General features: G+C 45.8%; 1 protein-coding gene across 7 annotated transcripts in view; it reads right to left on the reverse strand.

The window, feature by feature from the left end:
- The window catches only part of LOC142587282 (uncharacterized), a 378,424-nt gene that overhangs the window by 123,569 nt on the left and 234,516 nt on the right, over window positions 1-20,339 (reverse strand). For 6 of the 7 annotated variants that reach the window (XM_075698154.1, XM_075698153.1, XM_075698158.1 and 3 more), the window contains exon 13: window positions 6,585-6,671. The exons of the other annotated variant lie outside the window; for it this stretch is intronic. In XM_075698154.1, coding sequence (XP_075554269.1) covers window positions 6,585-6,671 — 87 coding nt within the window. The remainder of the gene's footprint in view (window positions 1-6,584; window positions 6,672-20,339) is intronic. 7 annotated transcript variants of the gene reach the window in all.

Here is a 20,339-nt window from a genome sequence, read left to right on the forward strand (position 1 = left end):
GCACATTGCACAGAAAACAAATCGACATATGCTATACGTGAGGAAGAGTGGGCCACAGAATGGACATGTGCCCGGATCCTTCGAACACGATCTGCCAAGGGTGCGGAATTTACAACCCCGCCGGAGACCACAGATGTGTCCCCAAGTGTGGCCCGTGCAGAGGCAAACACCTGACCATGGACAAGGCCTGCAAAGCCCGCTTCAAGATGCCCTACTTCGTCCGCCGGCGACGCTGGGAACGGCGCCGAGCAGAGGAAGAAGACGCCAGGAGAAGGAACCGAGACAAGAGAGGTCCTGCAGGCGGACCCCACCATAGTGCATCCAAACAACAGGGCCAGTCACACGTGCCAGGCCACAGCAGCAACAACAGTGGCGGCGGAAACGGGTGCGAGAGTCGCGCCCGATTGAAGAAACCATCCGGGGGTCGCAACGGCGGCGGCAACCACTGCTTGTGCTCCCCTACCAATTCGAGATTCGGGGCCACTTCGAGGTCCCGGAGCGAGTCAACTGGACGCCTGCTGGTCCCTGCTGACAACTGGAGACCTGCTGGTCCAGCCCACAAAGGTGGGCTGGACCAGCAGGTCTCCTGTCGCTCGAACCAGCGACACCGAATTCCCATCGCTCACCCCTTCCCAACCACTTAACTCACAAGCGAATCTGCAAAAGGACAGTAGTGAAGTGATAGAACTTAAGAGGATCATAGAGCGCCAAAACGCTCCGATCCAGGAGCAGAAAGCCCTAATACGGGCGCTTATGAATAAGATTGGAACGCTGGCGAATAACGGCAGCTCGGAAAATGCAAGCCCCCAAAACAACAGCATGGCAGGAAACAACGCCACAGGCTTGCGCAGGTTGCCACGGAGGGACTCCCCCTTGCCCCACCTAGGGTGGGCGGCGGGAGAGGCTGGGGCCACGCAACGTGCATCAAGTAATCAAGAGGCGATGGATGCCGAAATGAGCCCCGCGAGCGGAGAGGAAGCGGTGACCGCAAAGACCACGACCACGGCAATGACACAGATCCCGCGAGGAGAGCTGGCAGCCACTTTGGCCACAATTTTCCAAATTAATGAAAGGCTAGACAAAATGGACGCCTGACTCGAGGCTGTCAAGAGTCGGCCTCACACGCCATCAGTGAAGCACAAGCGCCTAGCGCCAAAAGTAGCCTCAACATCGGTGAAGAACCGCTTCGCGTTCCTGAAAAAGGACCGATCCGAAAAAATCAAAGGTGCGATCACACAAAAGTGCAATCAACTTGAGATGTTTGGAAAGCATGATGCAGAAGCCAAGTAAGAAGCACGCGAAGAAAACCAAGGGCGGGGAGGGGATACCACCGTAATTTATCGATGGAACTGTCGTGGGATTTGCAACAAAGAAGCGGAACTATTATTACACATTGACGAGCAAGAAAACAAGCCCGATGTAATTGTTCTACAAGAAACAAACAGGAAACCAAGACTCCCAGGGTACGTCACTTACACGGACCCCACGGAGAACGGGACGGCGGTGCTCGTCTGCAGCAACGTGGCGGCAACTCAACATGTCATGGCACAGGGTGGGTGCGAGCATACGCTGGTCGATATTCATGTGAGAGAAATTGGCAGCTCAGGCAATTTATTTGTAATGAGCGCGTACTGCCGGCCGTCACAACGGCAGTACGAATTTGACCGCATCGTGAGCTAGGCGAAAGGGTTGGCGGGGACCAGGCCGTTCCTGATCCTTGGCGACTTTAACGCCCCTCACACAACGTGGGGCTGTAAGTTTCAGTCCAAGAGAGGAAAAGAATTGGCCAAAGCAATGGAGGATCACGAGATGGCCCTCCTGAACGAGCTGGACGTAACCACCAGAAGAGGCAACAGTGCCGCAAGGGACACCACGCCAGACCTGTCGTGGTTATTGGGCACACTAGACGTCTCCTGGAGAAGCGAAGAAGTGGACCTGGGGTCTGACCACAGCGTGATCGGCATCACGATCCGAGGCTCCCAATATCGGGCTGTGCTGGGGATGGCGCGGATCACGGATTGGGACAAGATGAGAAAGTTTACCCAAGAACAAGAGGAGGTGCCGAGGAAGAATTGGGACAAGCTGAAACACAAAGGACCTACTACACTGAATGGGTGAGGGACCAGAAGAAGGCCCTCAATAAATTTAGCCAAGAAATCGCAACGATGTCACAGACACCGTACGTGGACGCCAGACTGACCCCCATGTGGGTGGCCCGACACTCGTTAATGCGGCGGTGGAAACGTCAGAGACACAATGGAAAGCTGGCCAAGCGCATAGCAGTCTTGAACAAACAGATCGCCGAGCACCCGGCCAAACTATGTAAGGAAAATTGGCTGAAGACCTGTGACGGCCTACAGGGCAAGCTCTCGACATAGAAGACGTGGTGTCTCTTGAGGCATCTGATCGGCCCGCTGGGTAGCAAAACTGTGACCAATCGCAACCTCACCAAAGTATTGAACACGTAGAAGGGAGACGGCCACAGGCTCCTGGAAAACCTGAAGGCCAAGTACCTAAAGACATAGAAGGGCCAGTACCCGATGCCCGAGAAGTACAAAGGACCCGACAACGAAAAACTGGACCAGTTGTTTACCATGACGGAACTGTGGACAGAGATAGATGACAGTAACAAGAGAAGTGCACCCGGCAGGGACGCCAGAACTTACAAATTACTCGGTAACATGAGCGGTAGAGCGGTCCGCGGCCTCCAAGAGCACATTAACGAAGCCTGGGAGAGCTCGCAGTTGCCGAAGGAATTGAAGGACGCCGAGGTACGCTTCATTCCAAAGCCCGGCAAGGTCCTCACAATAGACAACATGCGGCCCGTCTCCCTCACATCCTGCGTGGGGAAGGTGATGGAGCATATGGTCCTTCACCGGCTGCAGAAGCACCTCGAAGAAACGGATCAGATTCCAGAGACGATTTACGGCTTCAGGCAACATCTCAGCACCTAAGACGTGATGATCTAACTCCACGAACTAGTCGTCAAGCTGGCAACGAGGCAAGCGCCGTGCGGGATACTCGCCCTCGATCTGAAGGGAGCATTTGACGTGTCCCATGCGAGCGTGTTGCAGAATCTAAACAAGACCCGGTGTGGCTGAAAGACATTTGGCTACATAAAAGATTTTCTGTCAAACCGAACGGCGACCATCAGGATAGGGGAGGAGAAGTTGGACCCTGTCGAGCTTGGTGATATGGGCACCCCTCAGGGATCGGTCTTGTCACCCCTGCTCTTTAATCTGGCCCTGCTGCCCCTGCCTGATCTACTCAAGCAAATCGAAGGCATTGACCACACATTCTACGCCGACGATATTACGGTGTGGATGGCCCGAGCCGGATCCGATGCCTGGATGGAGGAAGTCTTACAGTGGGCAGCAACGACCATGCACGAGTACGTAGAGTCGTGCGGACTGAGCTGCGTTCCCCGGAAATCAGAGCTGCTCATGATCCAACCGGGAAAATCCAAGAAGGAGCTGCCACCGAACGTGATTACCACCATCGCCAGAACGAGCATCAAGCCAACACAGCAGATTAGGATTCTTGGCCTACTACTTCAGAGCGACGGGAAGGCACAGGCTGCCATCACAAAGATCAAGACTACAGCCGGACAGATACTATCTAACAGAAATCGAGGCCTTAAAGAGGACGATGCCATGCGCCTGGTATGCGCGTTCGTCGTGTCACAGGTTAGCTACTCCGCCCCGTATTTCCAGCTGACGAAGGCAAATAGGGACACCCTAAACACAATGCTTTGTCAGGCAACGAAACAAGCACTGGGCATGCCCATATACTCGTCCATGCGAAAACTGCTAGACATGGGTGCCCACAACACGGTGGAGGAGGTCATCGAAGCCCACCTCTCTAAGCAGAGAATCCGGGTCAGTCACATGGAACATGGACGAGCAGTCCCACGCAAGATAGGATGGCAGATCGAGCCAGTACCTATCAAGACGGCCCTTCCGGAAGACAGGAAAATGATCATTCAGACCAAACCCCTTTACCGGAACATGACGCCGGGCAAGGACGACGAGAGGCACACCGCGAGAGCCAAAGCCCTAGCCCGGAAGCTGGAAGAGAACCCCGGGGTCCTCTACGTGGACGCCTCGGTCTGAAAACACAGTGACCGTGCAGCGGTGGTGGTTACATCAAAAGACAGGCTGATCGTCAGTGCATCCCTGAAGACAGCAGACCCCGCAGTTTCCAAAGAAGCGGCCGTGGCCCTTGCACTCACACAGCTGAGCGTGGACACCATAGTCACCGACTCAAAGACAGCCTACAGAAGCTTCCACAGGGGGGTAATCTCCTCTGCGGCCCGAGCCATTCTAGCCAAGCACAAGCCTCCGGGAAGAGCCATGGAGCTTGTGTGGGTCCCGGCTCACTCGCAGGTAGCAGGCAACACCATCGTCGACTACCATGCCTGAGAAATGTCAATCCGGACCGAGCCCGAGCCAGAAGAGCTACTGCACCCGGTTACCAGCTTTCGGGACATTACCCGGATGTACCGAGAGGAGAAGTGCAGACTGCCAGAACCGCACCCCAAACTCACCAAGCAACAACAGACGATCCTGCGTCGAGCGCAGGCGGGATCGCTTGCGCATCCCGTACTGATGAACCGCATGTACCCTGCGGAATATGATATGCTTTGTCCTTTTTGCAGAAGGGAAAAGGGCACCCTGCCCCACATCTTGGCAGAGTGCACAGAACTCAAGACCCGCCTCCTCCCCTTCCCACCAACACCCCCAATCATCAACCCCTTGACGATGGGAGACCTTGTTATCCAGCCCCGCCCTACCGATCCAGCTCGCACTGATGGACAGGGGCCAGGAGCTGCTGGGAACATATGGGTCCTGTAACTAGGGAACCACCCCGTCTGGTGCCTTGCACCACCGATTTATTTCAGGCCCAGTAAATGTTGCTTCATCATCATCTGTATGTTGTATGCATGATTAGAAAGAATTTAGGCACTGTTCGCTTCACTTTGCTGAGTACTTGTAGCCTCTACCTTACGGGGCTATGAGCCATTGCATTTTTTGCTTGCTTACAGGAGTATGAATGCTTATGTGGGTATGAGCCATTAATGATGATAGCTTTTGTTCCCAAAGAACAAAAATGCATGAAACTCTAGCCATATACAGCTTCGCTGTAGAAAGGCATGCCATATGCTTATGCTTGTGTAGCACCAAACAATGAAAGGTATTGGATTAAGAAAAAGAAGCAGCAAATTGCTCACTGACAAGACCGATAAACATACAGTGCGACACAACTTGAGAAACAACTATATTGAAAGATCCAAGACTTTAGAAGAAAAGAAATAAAAATATTGAATCATTGCGATGGGACATCACAAGTTGGCGTCGTAGGTGTCAAAGCCCCTAGCTATAATTATTTTTTGGACAGCTCTGATAATGTCCACGCAACAATGGTTGCTTTTGTACTGTCAAATGCTCATATGCTGAGGCCAAAAGCTCATGGTATGGTGCAAAAACGTGCTCGCAGCGAAAGTAAAACAATGTGCATGGACATGCATGTAGATGCGCACTAGATGCGCCGTGAACATGTGCGATCACTGCATTTGGCTATACCGACAGCCCACCATAGGAACATGTTTACTGCACGTATTTGGCAAGAATATGGTGCCTGTAAACCATTCTGTGATTTCTATTTGCACAAGATTATTATTTTGTCAATAAAAACTTCCTTTGTTTCGAGAGAACTTACAGAAATGTCCAGGAAAGCTTCTGCGTGGTGTTCTTATTGAGTGCTGACAGCTAAACCTATGACGAGCGCATCCCGTTATCCCTCATACTGAGCAAGCGAGGCGCTTCCAACATGGTGACTCCGTAAGTCCTCGCTCCCAGTAGACATTGTTCTTGCCAACGTGACGTAGTGTGTGCGCACGCACACTCCGGCTACATCGGGCTAGATACGCGCTTTAACCGTGCTATTATTTCTCTGACTTTCATTAGTTTGAATTTTGTATAATTCGAATTTTTGTAGCAATTAACAAGCTTTTACTGAAAAATGTATTGTCACCATCAGAACGAGTTATGTATGAGGTGTACTGCAGCAGGACTCCTCTTTTGTGCTTCTGTAACACTCGGCAACATCTAGCACTGCCAGAATGTATTGTCTGGGTTGTTGCCAGTTGGTAGTTCACAATTACATGCTGGAGCACAAAACAAGACAGCACACAAAACATGGAGCAAAAGATCCTCTTCTGCAACTTCCACTTCCTTCCTGTCCTGAATTCTGTCTTTTCCAGTGCTGCAGCATTTAATCATAACACACCTGAACACAAACTAGCCGAGAAGATGTTTTTCACTGACGAGGTAAAATGCATAGCATACCTGTGTTTCAAAAGTACATAAATATACATATCATAAGAAGCCAACAAACACTGGCACCATGGACAACACAGGGGAAATTACTTGTGCTTAATAAATGAAATAAAAGATTGATAATTTAATAGAAATGAAAGTGGATGAAAAAAAAAAAACTTGCCGCAGGTGGGGAACGATCCTACAACCTTCGCATTACGCGTGCGATGCTCAAATGGTAGAGTACAAATTCATGGCGTAACTTACGAGCTCTTCGGTCTGCATATGCTTTAACTTGGCCACGCACGTGTCCCAGTTATGCACATGGAGCTGCCTGAAGTCGACCCGCTTCCACTGCAAAAACAATCATGCAATGTAGAGAAAGGCCTGCTAATCTAGAAACGCAAACTTGAACCAAGCCTAGCACATCACATCTTCTAATTTTAATGTGCTGTTCAGCATCAAACTCAATATTCATATTTATTAATGGAAAGAAAACATATTTTCACATGGCGAAGACGTGCAAAGCATCTGCTGTTATTTAATTCTTTCAATGTCACTGGTACATTTCAATTTTCCTGTCCTGCCATGTAAATGCACTGCGCACTAACACAAAGTTGGCAAGCTCAGAGTTGATTCTACTGTACTGGTATAGAAGCGTACTTTCTTTTCTCTATCGGTTTTCTCAGTCTGGATTTTTGCTAGTGTGCTGTGGAATGCGCCCCTTCATGGATGTGGTTTTGGCATGCGGAGCGTCCGTTTGCAGATGCTCATCTGCACCTGCACAGGGAGGACACTTGCATCATTACGATGGCGATTCTTTGTTAAAATACTCGAACCGTAATGCACCACTCTAATGTGTTTCTGCCATCTGATGTGTGTTTATACAAGGTCTTTTTTCCTTCACATCTTTCGATATCTTTGCGAAAGCGTGCCTCCTTTACAGAGGTGCGGGAGCTTCTGTCGTCAGTGTGCTTTCTCCAGGATGGCTTTACCCTCTGTCGCGTCTTTTTCATCATTTGCTCTCTCTTTCATCTTTACTCTCTTTGCTTTGTGTGGCCAAGCTCGAACAAACAAGAGTGCTCCTTCCTTATTTTCACAATACTGCGGACATCTGTCCAAGCAGGAGGGCGCTCATGAGCAAATACAGTCAATTCTGGATATATCGAACTCAAAGGGGATCGCGAAATAATTCGATATATCGATAATTCGAAATATAAAATATGCATGTCAAAAGCTTTTCTAACAACTCCACACATCTCAAGGCAGTTTCCTGATGTCGTGATTAACGGGAACTTACCGATCTGTGCCTCCAAGGCGCGTAAAAAAACAAAAACACAGCCCGATGACCAGAGCACTTTATTTTGGAAGAAAAAAATCTGTGACCTTTGCTTGCTTTTTCTTCTGCACCATCAAGTTCATTAAGTTGTCCTCAAGCATGTTGACAGTGTCCAAATGAGAAAAGCCAGCTCCTTCCATTGTGCCACAACAGCGGCGGATGACGCTGAAAGCTGATGCAAGTTCAGCTGCAGTGCATAGTGGTTGGTCCTCTTTGTCGGAACCTTCGCCGCTGCTCTAGTCTGCATCCTCGTCACCCACAATCTCCGCATCAGCGTGATTCCGCTACAGCTTGCACGCCGTCATCAGCGCTGACAAAATCGCGTGCTGTTGCCAGGAATGCCTCAGGGTGTTGCGAGGAATTCCGAACACCGCGGCAACCGACGACTTTTTCTCGCCGGCCTCCACCCATTGAATGATGTCTGCCTTTGTTGAAAAATCCAAATTCTTGCGTATTTTCCCGGCCATGGCTCCAGAACACGTGCCAAAAGCGGAAAGAAAAACGAATTGCACCACACAAGTCTCAAGCCTTCGTGTTGGCCTCGTGAATTAAAGGAACAAAGCGAATCAAAATACGCACCGCTCCACATCTCCACACTACCACAAGCCCAAGCTGCACTGACCTCGTTCGTCTCGCTGCGCCAGCGGTGTCAGCCAACCAAAACACAGGAAACAGGCACCTGCGGTCAGCGTGGTTTCTCCCTTCTGTGTCCTTTTCACACCCAATCGCACTCCAAGTGCTCCTCGTCACGTGCCTTTTACCCACAAGCTCCTTTCTTAGAGTGCGAGGCGGCGCGCGTGAGATTGCGGGAACATCGCGAGAGCTTCGTGAGGAGAAGCGTACTGGCGGAGGTGGGGTGCGATGGGAGGAGCGTACTTGCAGGGGTGGGATATGGCGGGAGAAGCGCACTTGCCGGGGCACAGCTTAGCATGGAGTTCGATACATCGATACGCCGGTGCACGAGAGTTCTATTTACGCGAACATAAGCGCTATACTTTTGCATGGGATTCCCAAAGGGATTTTTCAACTGTTCGATATAGGCAATAATTTGACATAACCGGGTTCAATATATCCGGGATCGACTGTACAACCAAAAGCGAACATACAAAGATATACAAGGGTCACGAAAAGCAAGAGTCAACAAAATACATCAAGTGGTTGGCTGTGACCAGTTGGAATTTCCGGGCAGGGCATTCCAATCATTGATTGTTTTTTGGAAAAATGAGTATTTAAAGAAGTTTTTCATGCAAATATTGGCTTTGAGTTTGAGTTTATTGAACGTTACATTGAGGGAGTTACATATGGACAAAGGTATACAGAAAGAGGTCCCTTAATGTGAACACTGCAATGGGACCTCTTGTTAAAATATGCATAAACATAAAACAAAATAACAGAAGCAATTAGTGAAATGCACACATACAATACAAGCAAACAGAATCAGCATAGGGACTAACAAACAAAACAACTAATCAAAATTGAAGAACATATGCGAATAAGTGAGTAAATAAGTGAAGGGATAATGAAGAGTCACATATGCAAAAAAACATCAAACACTAATAAATCACACGACATGAAGTAACTGAATGAACATAAATAAGTATACACAAAATGCACTGGAGAGGAGAAAAGTAACGACAACGATCGTCATATAAATCGACCAGTCATGAACAGGCGAACTGAACATTTCAAAACAATTAATGAGGATGAGGTTTTAGCCTCCAACTATTCCACAGTTTGATGGTACTGAAACTTGTGGTATTTTTCCCATAATTGGTGCGAGTCTTAGGCAATAAATTTATTATTGTGGGAAAAACGTGTATTATTAGAGTTAGTCGTAAATTTCTTTCCTATAACATAAAGAAGACTTGGATTACACACGATGCGGTAGGCCACAATGAATAAATTAAAGAAAATAATATTTGAAATACGAAGAATATTTAATAAGGAAAATAGTGGAGCCGAATTAGTGAGATATACGCTATTGGTTACTATACAGAGTGGCTGTTTTTGGATATGTTCAAGAGGGCATAAGTAAGTTTTATGTGTAAGGCCCCACGACTCGGTAGAATAAGTTAATTGACTATGAATAAATGCAAAATAGAAAGAAGTTAGAATACGGAGCGCGAAATATTGACGAGCTTTGAGAACACGAATGCCGTAAGCAGTTTTCCTTTTTATTTGATTAATGTGCATGTTAAAGTTTAACAAACAGTCAAGTTCGATACCGAGAAATGTGCATTGATTAGATGGGTATATTGCATAGTTATTGACATACACCGGGAGTAAGACACACTGCTTTTTAGACCTAGAACTGAAAACAACGTACTTTGTCTTAGATAGAATAATAACAAGCTTATTTTTATGGCACCAAATAGTAACGCTCTGCAGATCACTGTTTAGCTGGGAAGTTAAGCTTGAAATGGAGTCACCTGAAGTGAAAATGGTGGTGTCATCAGCGCAAAGTAAGGATTCTGTGTGTGGTGAATACAGTCTCATAGGTTATACATGTAGAGGAATAGAAGAGGGCTTATGTGGCCCTCCATGTGGCCCTCTATGAGGGACCCCTATGTTGGTTGTCTTGGTGTCAGAAAGCACGCCTGAAATAGATACAGTCTGAGTACAATTAAGGAAGTAGTTAGAAATCCTTGACACGAGGACACATGGGTGGTGATATTCTGCATTGTAATTTGGAAAGCAAAACAAGTTTTCATCGGAATCGATAAGCCAAGTCTCAGAAATGCGGATTATCGAAAAAGGGAAGCGAAGGGAACAAAAAAGAGCCAGGAAATCATCAAAACGTTTGCGGAGGCTGCGCGTGTTGAAGTGGATGACAGAGTTTAAGTTTGAGATGATACAGAATGAAAGTTATTAGAATCGATATAAGGCATTGTGATGACAGGATATCAGATAAGATTAGTTCAAAGAGATGCTTAGGTCAGCTTCATTTCGAATTCGGAAGGCACGGCTGTCACGTTTTACATGCCTCGATGAAACAGTCATCCGTCTATAAAAATTGCCTTTTTCTTTGTTTTTTCAGTTTTAGGGTCACTGATAAAATCTTTTCATTCTGCTGGGTCAAGTGATCGTGCACATGCACGGGCTGAACATCATTTCCTGAAAAGCCAAAGTCGTTAGTCTGCAGTTGTGTCCTTTGTGCCTTGCCCATGAACTCAGCCTTCTTTATTTGGGAATGGAAACGTGCTATCAAGTATTTCGAATTCGAGCTTAAAGGAACACTATGAACTATGTCTACGTCAGTGTCACAAATGGGGCATCGAATTTAGTCACCAATGCTAAACTTGCTAAAGTTAGCTGAACAACTTTCACCCTCTGTGCACGGAACACACTTCATTTTTAAATTATTTTTGTGAGAGTATTGTTCCATCCCAGCAATTCTTTTTCTAAGTTCAGAATTCCAGGCACTCAAAGTCTTGTTTTCAGCTAACAAATATTCATGTTCAGATTTCAGCTTCTCTACTGTTTCATTAAGGAAATTCACATTGATTTGGAACTCGTCAATTTCTTTCCACATATTATCAGTCAATGGGCTTGGGATAGTAACCATCCTTGTATCAGCACAAGAAACAACTTCATCAACAACTTTAGCAATTTTGTTCTGAAGAATTTTTTCCAAGACTTCTATGCAATCTGCAAGTTCAGCACAGGTAGGCATAGCTAAGTTTGCACAAAATCCCAGAAGCAGCAGCAGACTTAATATACTTAATACTACAATATAATATACTTATATATAGCAATATATTTATATACTTATTATACTGGCTGTGTTAGGAGCAAGAAATTCGAGATGTGTCCTTAATAATATAGTCGTGTGGTTTTATTCCTAGTTTCCCATCGTAAAGCTGGCGAAATAAATTTAATCTGGCAGTTTTTCTTCGGCAAGCTAGTGGTTATTAGTTTGCAGTTTCCAGCATACTGGTTGGGGAATCACACTGTTTGAAGCATTTATATATGAAGCAAGCGGCTAACCTTTGAATTCTTTCTAGTTTTTCAATACCTTTCGGCAACAGCGCACCGTCCTACAAAGGTAATAGCCATCGTCTGCTTTCACAAGAAATTTATATTTAGTAGCCTTATTTCTTGAGGCTTCTGTGGTCACGAACACTTATGCGGCCCAGCTTGGCGGTTAATGCGCGCTTCAGCCCATCTATCTGCCCCATAGACGTGCCTCCGATTGGTGGGCTCAAGCCGTTGGTCCATGTGACGTCATCACAAGCAATCTTCGGTGAAGATTCCAAAACATAACACGTGCTGCCTGTAGTGCTTGATACTGCGCTTTGGGACATTAGCGGCACAGGGTGTCTACCAAGTTGACATTTCCAAATTCCCTGAGTTTTCCAGGTTTTCCCTGAGTCCCTTTGAAATGTTTCCTGAGTTACACAGAACTTTGTTTTATGTCAAGATGGGCTCCGTACATCATGTCGCCCAATGGTGTCACTCTCTAGTAAGCATGTTAAAAAATTAAAAAAAAACAACTTAATCCAGTTTGAATAGTAAGGGTAGTGTTCATTTCATTCAAAAAGAAAACAGAAGAGAAAAGTATATAATAGCTGTGTCTTACCAGTACTCACCTATGGGGCAGGAACCTCGAGGCTTACGAAAAGGGTTCTACTTAAATTGAGGACGACGCAACGAGCTATGGAAAGAAGAATGATGGGTGTAACTTCAAGGGATAAGAAAAAAGCAGATTGGGTGAGCGGAACAAATGTGAGTTAATGACATCTTAGTTGAAATCAAGAAAAATAAATGGGGCATGGGCAGGACATGTAATGAGGAGGGAAGATAACCAATGGTCATTAAGGGTTACGGACTGGATTCCAAGGGAAGGGAAGCGTAGCAGGTGGCGGCAGAAAGTTAGGTGGGCAGATGAGATGATGTTTGCAAGGACAACATGGCCACAATTAGCACATGACCGGGGTAGTTGGAGAAGTATGGGAGAGGCCTTTGCCCTGCAGTGGGCATAGACAGGCTGATGATGATAATATCAGAAACAGTGTCTGCCCCAAGACCGACACCTGAGGAACGCTGGACGTAACCGGCAATGATTCCGACAGCTCATTATAAATTCCTACGAACTGTTGTCGATTCTTTAAATTAGCCTGAACCCATCTTACTATTTTTGGACTAAGACCAGTGTCATACAGCTTGTGCACGAGTTTTGCACGGCAAACCCTGTCAAATGCCTTAGAAAAATCTAAGGCTATGACATCTATGTCTTCTTTGTTGTTTATGGCTAACGCAAAGAATTCAACTGTCTCAAACAGCTGGGTCAATGTGGAGAGGCGCCTTCGAAATCCATGTTGTTTAGCACAAAAGATTTTTTAAATTTCCGTGTGTTATACACTTGCGAAAGGTGTGTTCCAACAATTTACAAACAGTACATAGTAATAGAAATAGGACGGTAATTGTTCACGTTGAATCTGTCTCCTTCTTTGAATGTTGGCACTACCCTGCCCATTTAGCCAGCCATCAGGTAAAGTACCGGTGTCTAATGATGCCCTAAAAATTTTTTCGTCACTATAGCGTTTCAGAAATTCATTTGGTATGTCATCTGGCCCTGATGGCTTCTTAGAATTTAGTTTCAATAGGAGCTCTAATACTCCTCCCTCCGAAATTTGAATTTCGTCTCCGCAGGTGTCCCATGATTCCTGTATCGGGGGTTGATTTGACCAGACGAGAACACTGAGCAGAAGCAATTAATGAATTCCTTTGCCATGCGGTCTGGCTTGCTCCAAGTGCTATCATTCACGCAAACTGCAGTTATTGCTGGTCTTGAACCAGTCATCTGTCCGGGCTATTAGCATGTAATTGGTCAAAGCAGTTGAAATGAAAGTTGCCCTGGCTGTATTTAATTCAGTTCGAACATGCCCGTTAAGAACAGATATCATGTCAGGGTTTCTTGGCGTTGCCTGCCGAGCATGCATTACTCGGCATTTCAAGTGAACAACGGTTCTAGTGATCCACGGGCTTGCCTCTTCTACGTGTTTCCGTTTGACAGGTACAGGTTTGACGGTGGTATGCTACCTCCGACTGTTGACTTAAAATACGTCCAAAGACGCTGCACATCATTTTCCTCAGATATCGTGTCAAGGACTATCTCTAGATGATTGAGGATTGATGTGTCATCTGCCCTTCGAAAATTTAGCACATGCATATTACAATGTTTCGCAAAATCCTTATCGTCTATCCTAAGGGTGGCGCCTATGGTTTTACGGTCCAATATTCAATTTTCTACATCGATTTGGCAATTAAAGTGGTCATCCCATAAAAATATCAGATCAAGTATTGAGCGGCATTGGCCCTGTATTCGCGTTGGTTCATTTACCACTTCAATTAGACTATGTTTTGCCATTATTTCCAACATACAGTCCGCATGTAGCCTATCAACAGTAGTTGATATGCGTGCGTTTCATTTAACACCAGGCAGGTTAAAATCGCCCCTTAGTATTAACCTACTACGTTTGTTAGTTATGCTTACAATGTAATCATCAAGCTTTTGAAGAAACTCTGAGGAGCTGCCAGGGGCATGAGAAATAACACCAATTATTAAAACGAATCTATCTATGAATAATTTGCACCATATGCTCTCGAGATCCTCAATGACAGGAACTGGTTCGTACTTAATTGAGTTCTTGATTAACAAGGCAATGCTACTACCCCTTGTTCTCCTGTCATTATGTATGACGAAAAGAATTAAGGAAAACTTCTTCATTTTTAATGTCGCGTTGTAACTATGTCTCTGTGATGCCAACCACATGAGGGTCATGTATTAAAGGGACACTAAAGCAAAACAATAAATCTGTTTAGACTAATAAAGCATTGTTTGAGAACCCTGGGGGCACTAATTTCAATGTAATAGTTCGATTATTAGATGAGAAAATGAAGGTAGAAGTATCAGTATTTGAATTTCGCGCCGAAACCCCGACGCCGGTACGTCAGTGTGACGTCAGGGATTCCAAAATATCTTTTCGCATTTGGGCCACATTGGCTGAGCAAAGGTTTCCGAAACTTACTATGTTTAATATTTGGTTCATTGAGAACACAATGTAGTCAATCTGTACTGCTGTATAAGTAAGTAGGCCCTCAAAGATGCCATCAAAATTCATGACGTCACAGCAACCAGGTGCGGGAACTTCAAGGAGGCGTCACCACGCATCTTATTGTGGTAAGAGTGGTGTTTTCAGTGTCATAGAAAGGTAATCTGCTGATGCAGAAAAAATGATTTTTCCCTCTAGTGTCCCTTTAAAGATAGGCATTTGAATGGTTCATGCTTAATAACAATGCTTCAGGCATTTATATTTAGTAGCCTTATTTCTTGAGGCTTCTGTGGTCACGAACACTTATGCGGCCCAGATTGGCGGTTAATGCACGCTTCAGCCCATCTATTTGCCCCATAGACGTGCCTCCGATTGGTGGGCTCAAACCGTCGGTCCATGTGACGTCATCACAAGCAATCTTCGGTGAAGATTCCAAAACATAACACGTGCTGCCTGTAGCGCTTGATACTGCGCTTTGGGACATCAGCGGCACAGGGTGTCTACCAAGTTGACATTTCCAAATTCCCTGAGTTTTCCAGGTTTTCCCCGAGTCCCTTTGCAATGTTTCGTGAGTGACACAGAACTTTGATTTATGTCAAGATGGGCTCCGTACATCATGTCGCCCAATGGTGTCACTCTCTAGTAAGCATGTTAAAAAAAAAAAAAAAAACAACTTAATCCAGTTTGAATAGTAAGGGTAGTGTTCATTCTATTCAAAAAGAAAACAGAAGGGAGGGGTTAGTAAAATGCACAGCGAATAAAATATCTTCTAGGAAAATAGTAAAACCCATTGCAAACTGAGTCGGACATTTTCAAATGTGAATAAAAAGAAGATACATACAGAATATTTTCGACTATGAGCTATTTCTATCGATTGATAGCAAGCTAACTGGTATGCAGCCCGAACTTTATCACAAGTTAGATTCTCTCGCAACAGCTGGTAAGTCAACCTTAACTGTCCTGACATACTCAGCCCACGCACAAGGCCTCAGTGTTGCGTTTCACTGCTTTAAAGTTTTTTTTTTTTTTTACTTGGGTGACAGACACCTGCATCTCCGTGTCCGCCAACACTTTGATTTTAGAGTGCAAGCTCCCTCAAATAAAGCGGCAGCATGCTTCCTTCCCCGTTCATTTCTCCATGCCTAGGTCCTTTGTCTTCTTGTTTTCCTTAGGCTGCGCATTCGCCACACGGACTATTTAAAGCATCCTCTTGGACAATTGTGCAGTCAGCGTTCGATTTTTCGGAGTACCTAGGGGCCGACAAAACGTAAAAAAAAAATGAATGCATGTCTTTCACAGCCCTTAAGGGTTCAAATCGCCACAGGCACGCCCGAAAAAGTGCTGAAGGCCTGCCAGTACACTAACAAGGCATATAGGTGCTCGTACTGTGACAAAAGATGGCGGGTGTACGTGTGTATAATTAAGGAATATATGTCATACTGTGTCCCGTGACAGCTGCCCCTTCACACACTTGTTATGCTTCACAGCATAACACTTCTGTAATGCGTTGAGGCTAACTTTCGGGAACCGGCATTATGCAACGCGCCGTGCTTTCCGCCACTGCTGATAGCGGCGAATTCTTTCAATGAAAAACACGGTACAGAACGGCAAGAAGCTTAAGCTAGGCCTCGCATTGCTGCGGTGGTTGCTACGACTGCCAGTGGTTCTGCGTGCAAGTGTGTCGGTTCGAGGCGGCGTGGTTATCAAAATAGCGGAGGTTGTCGCTTTTATTAATGCCATTTCGGACCTGCGGTCATGGCAAAAGGTCTGGAAAATTTGACGGCGAAGGGTTCTTGCGCCCGAAATTTCAGCGTTCTTATACACCCTATGGGGTACGTACTGGTGCCGCGAAGCCGTCCGAATTATCTAGCGTCCGGAAAATCGCTCGTTGACTGTACTCTGACAACTCCTCCAGCTGATGAGGCGGCGTCAAAGACCATTGGTTACGATTCCTCTCTGTTACTCGGGCCAGCATTACCGTGACTTCGAGTTCCCTTTCAATAAATTTACAGCCAATTTTCCCTAATAGAAGCACAAATTTCCTGAGTTTTTCCATACTACTCAAAATCCCTGAGAATTCCCGGTTTTCCCGGTTGGTAGACACCCTGGCGGCAGAATCTGCAAAGAAAGCCAGCAATGTCTTAGCAACATGGTCGCTTTGGTGCTGCTGCTCCCAGTGAAGAGAAACGGACGTAGGGAAGGCTTTATGCGCTCTGGAAGCCCCGTAGACGTGCCTCCGATTGGTGGGCTCCAGTTGTCAGTCCATGTGACGTCATCAGAAGTAATCGGCGATGAAGATTCCAAGTGGGCGAGGCAGCAGCAATCCCGGCAACATGCTGAACAATTCCTTTTGCTTCATGCTACAGGTTACAGTACTTACTCTCGGAAACCAAGCTTCGACTAGCATCTGTGCTGCTTTGACAACGTTAATGGGCATGGACCAAGACGCTGGTGTGTATTCATTGACACGTGGTGAGTGCGGCATTATGGATCGACAAAGTTTTTCATGCGTCACAAGTCTGGGTATCGCCTCCACAAGAGTGACGTCAAGTCACATGCCTCATCGGACAGCTATAAAGGCACCTGACGAGCTGTGCTTCACCAGTGGGCGAGGCGGCAGCAATCACGGCAACATGCTGAACAATCCCTTTTGCTTCATGCTACAGGTTAGTAAATATATGCCAACTCCTGGTTATCGATCGGATAACCGGTTTTTTTCTGCTGCTGCCCTGCCCACTGCGTGTTAGTTATTTTTTGTCTAGTATAATTCGCCCATTAATTAGAGATCTGGTTTGCGGAGCCGTAGAAGAAAATCCAGGTCCAACAAAAAAAGATCTCTTGCTAGAACTGTTAAATGGGCAAAGTAAAATTCTTTCTACTATACAGGACATGCAAGTAACACAGAATGAAACGCAAAGGAACCTATCAAAACTAACAGAAAGAACTGATGACATCGAGCGGCCATTGGGTGGTTCAAGTGCACTGAAGTCTAAAGTAGAAAGCATCGAAACAACAATAACGAACCTCGAGGAACAACTCACCAACATAAGTGAACATGTTGATGATCTAGAAAACAGAAGCAGGAGAAATAACTTAATTTATGGCTTACATGAACCTAGAGTTGAAACTTCAGAAGACTTAGAACGAAATGTAAAAGATGAAGTCTTTAATAAAAAACTAGGCATTAACGTAACAGGCATCGAAAGGTGTCACAGACTGGGAAGAAAAAGCGAAAATAAAGCCCGTCCAGTGATTCTAAAATTTCTTGACTACCGAGAAAAGAATGCCCTGTTTAGAGCATTGCATAAACTAAAGGGTAGTAAATTATCACTACCTGAAGACTTTTCTAAGCGAGTACGTGACACACGGAGGCTTTTATGGCAGAGTTCTAAGGAAGAAAGGCAGAAAAACATGAAAGTAAAGCTGATTTACGGTAAGTTGAGCATCAACGGGGCTTTGTTTGGTTGGGATGCTGAAAAAGGATGCCGTTATCAGCTGAAGAAATCAGGTCTTCAAGACTGACAGACTAAGCGCAAGCGTGGCTCTTTAGGAATACTTAACCTAAATTGTAGGAGCGTTATAAACAAGCATACAGAGTTAGAGGGTATTCTTTTGTCATATAACCCAGATATTGTTGTCTTAATGGAGACATGCTTAAATGAAGAAATAAAATGATAGCGAGTTCAGACCTAGGTCAATTAATCACAGGGAACCCTGATCATGAGAAGGAAATTCACAGAAGAATAAAGATGGGTTGGATCGCATACGGCAGACAATGCCAGCTCCTGACTGGAAGCTTACGATTATCATCGAAAAGGAAGATCTACAATCAGTGCATTTTACCAGTGACAACATATAGGGCTGGGACTCGGAGACTGACAAAGAAGTTTGAGAACAAGTTAAGGACCACGCAAAGAGCGATGGAACGAAGATTGCTAAGCATAACATTAAGAGACAGAAAAACGTGGTTTGGATGAGAGAGCAAATGGGTATAGACGATATTCTGATGGACATCAAGAGAAAAAAATGGAGCTGGGCAGGTCATGTAATGCGCAGGTTAAATAACCGTTGGACCATAAGGGTTACAGAATCGGTACCAAGAGAAGGAAAACGCAATCGAGGACAACAGAAGACTAGGTGGAGCTATGAAATTAGGAAATGCGCAGGCACTATGTGGAATCGGTTGGCGCAGGACAAGGGTATTTGGAGATCGCAGGGAGAGGCCTTCGCCCTGAAGTGGACATAAAATAGCATGATGATGATGATGATGAGGGATGGGACTGCCCAAAGTCACTGGAGCAATTTTAGGAGCAAGTTGCATTTTGGAGCAGTTTGGGGAGCAGACACAATCTGCCTCTTTCATTTTCCTGTGCTGCCCTCTGCCGCACGCTGCTGAAAACGTTTTGGAAGGGTCCCCGGGATTTCCCCGGTTGATTTGTGTACCTGCGCCCATGTTGAGTGCGCGTCGGTTGTGCGTTTCGTGGACCGTGAATCCTTATTAATGGCTTCTTCGGGACAGCATGTCGTTCCTGAAGCCATGTAGCACTCAAAATATGACTACTGGGTGAGCAGGCCTGAGTGCGCTGTTCTGCAAACAGTGCGGCCGATAAAGGCACGCTGAGTTCCGTTTGGTGGCATGGCTGCCTTGGAATTCGTCATTGATTTTTGCGTTTGGACATCACTCTTTGTATTCTTTTTACACATTATTTAGATGTTTCGCATATTCAAAAAGTATTTGAGCGCAGCCTTCTGCGTTGGATTTATTAAAGCGGTGCACTTGTTTGCATCGACATCTACAGCCGCAGGTCGTTGTCATCGTCAAATATTGTGGAAAAGGTCCACCGCTGATATGAAATAGTGTCAAAATGTAGCAAAACATGCATATCTGCGCACATGTGCCATGTTGTTGCACTCTGAGACGAGTCAATATGAGTGTCCGAACCACTTAAACAATGGCAACTGTGATCCAGATACATATATTACGGGGTGTTAACTCATTGTCGCTTTTCTTTAACTCCATCATACTTATAGTTTTAGCCTGCCATAGAGCATTATTAGAGAAAACTGTGCTCGCATAAGTGCTCATTTGTAGGCCATGTTGTTCTCTCATGAAAACGTGCGGATGTCATCGCTCACACGGCGTTGGTATAAATGAGCAAGGCGGTTGTTTATGCTGCTGTATACTGAATACACCGTCTCTTGTTTGCCACTTGACGCAGAGGCAAACAGTGCATCTCTGAAACTGAGAAATGTGTCGGCAAAGCAACACGTACAGGTACGGTGACGTACAGATGTTGGCACAGCGCTGTGTCGCCACTTACCGCTTATTGTGCAAGCGCCGTGCGAAGTGAAGTGTGTGCGAAGTGAAGTGCAGCTGATTGCAAATCGCTAAAGCCAGAATTGAACTATAAAAGCAGTTTCGTTCGACCTAACTGCTTACATTTCAGTTCAGGTCCGCCGGTAGCAAGTGCACAAACTCAATGGTGCCAGGTTAACCTTCGCTGAACAGGATCGACATTGGCTCAACATTCGTGGGCACGGCTTGAGAGGGTTAAAGCTTGTGCATTTCAACTTGGTAGGCATGCTTGACTCATTTTGAGCACGAATAATAATATATACAAGTGAAGA

This window comes from Dermacentor variabilis, chromosome 7 (genome assembly GCF_050947875.1).
Source record: "Dermacentor variabilis isolate Ectoservices chromosome 7, ASM5094787v1, whole genome shotgun sequence".
Taxonomy (NCBI): Eukaryota; Metazoa; Arthropoda; class Arachnida; order Ixodida; family Ixodidae; genus Dermacentor; species Dermacentor variabilis.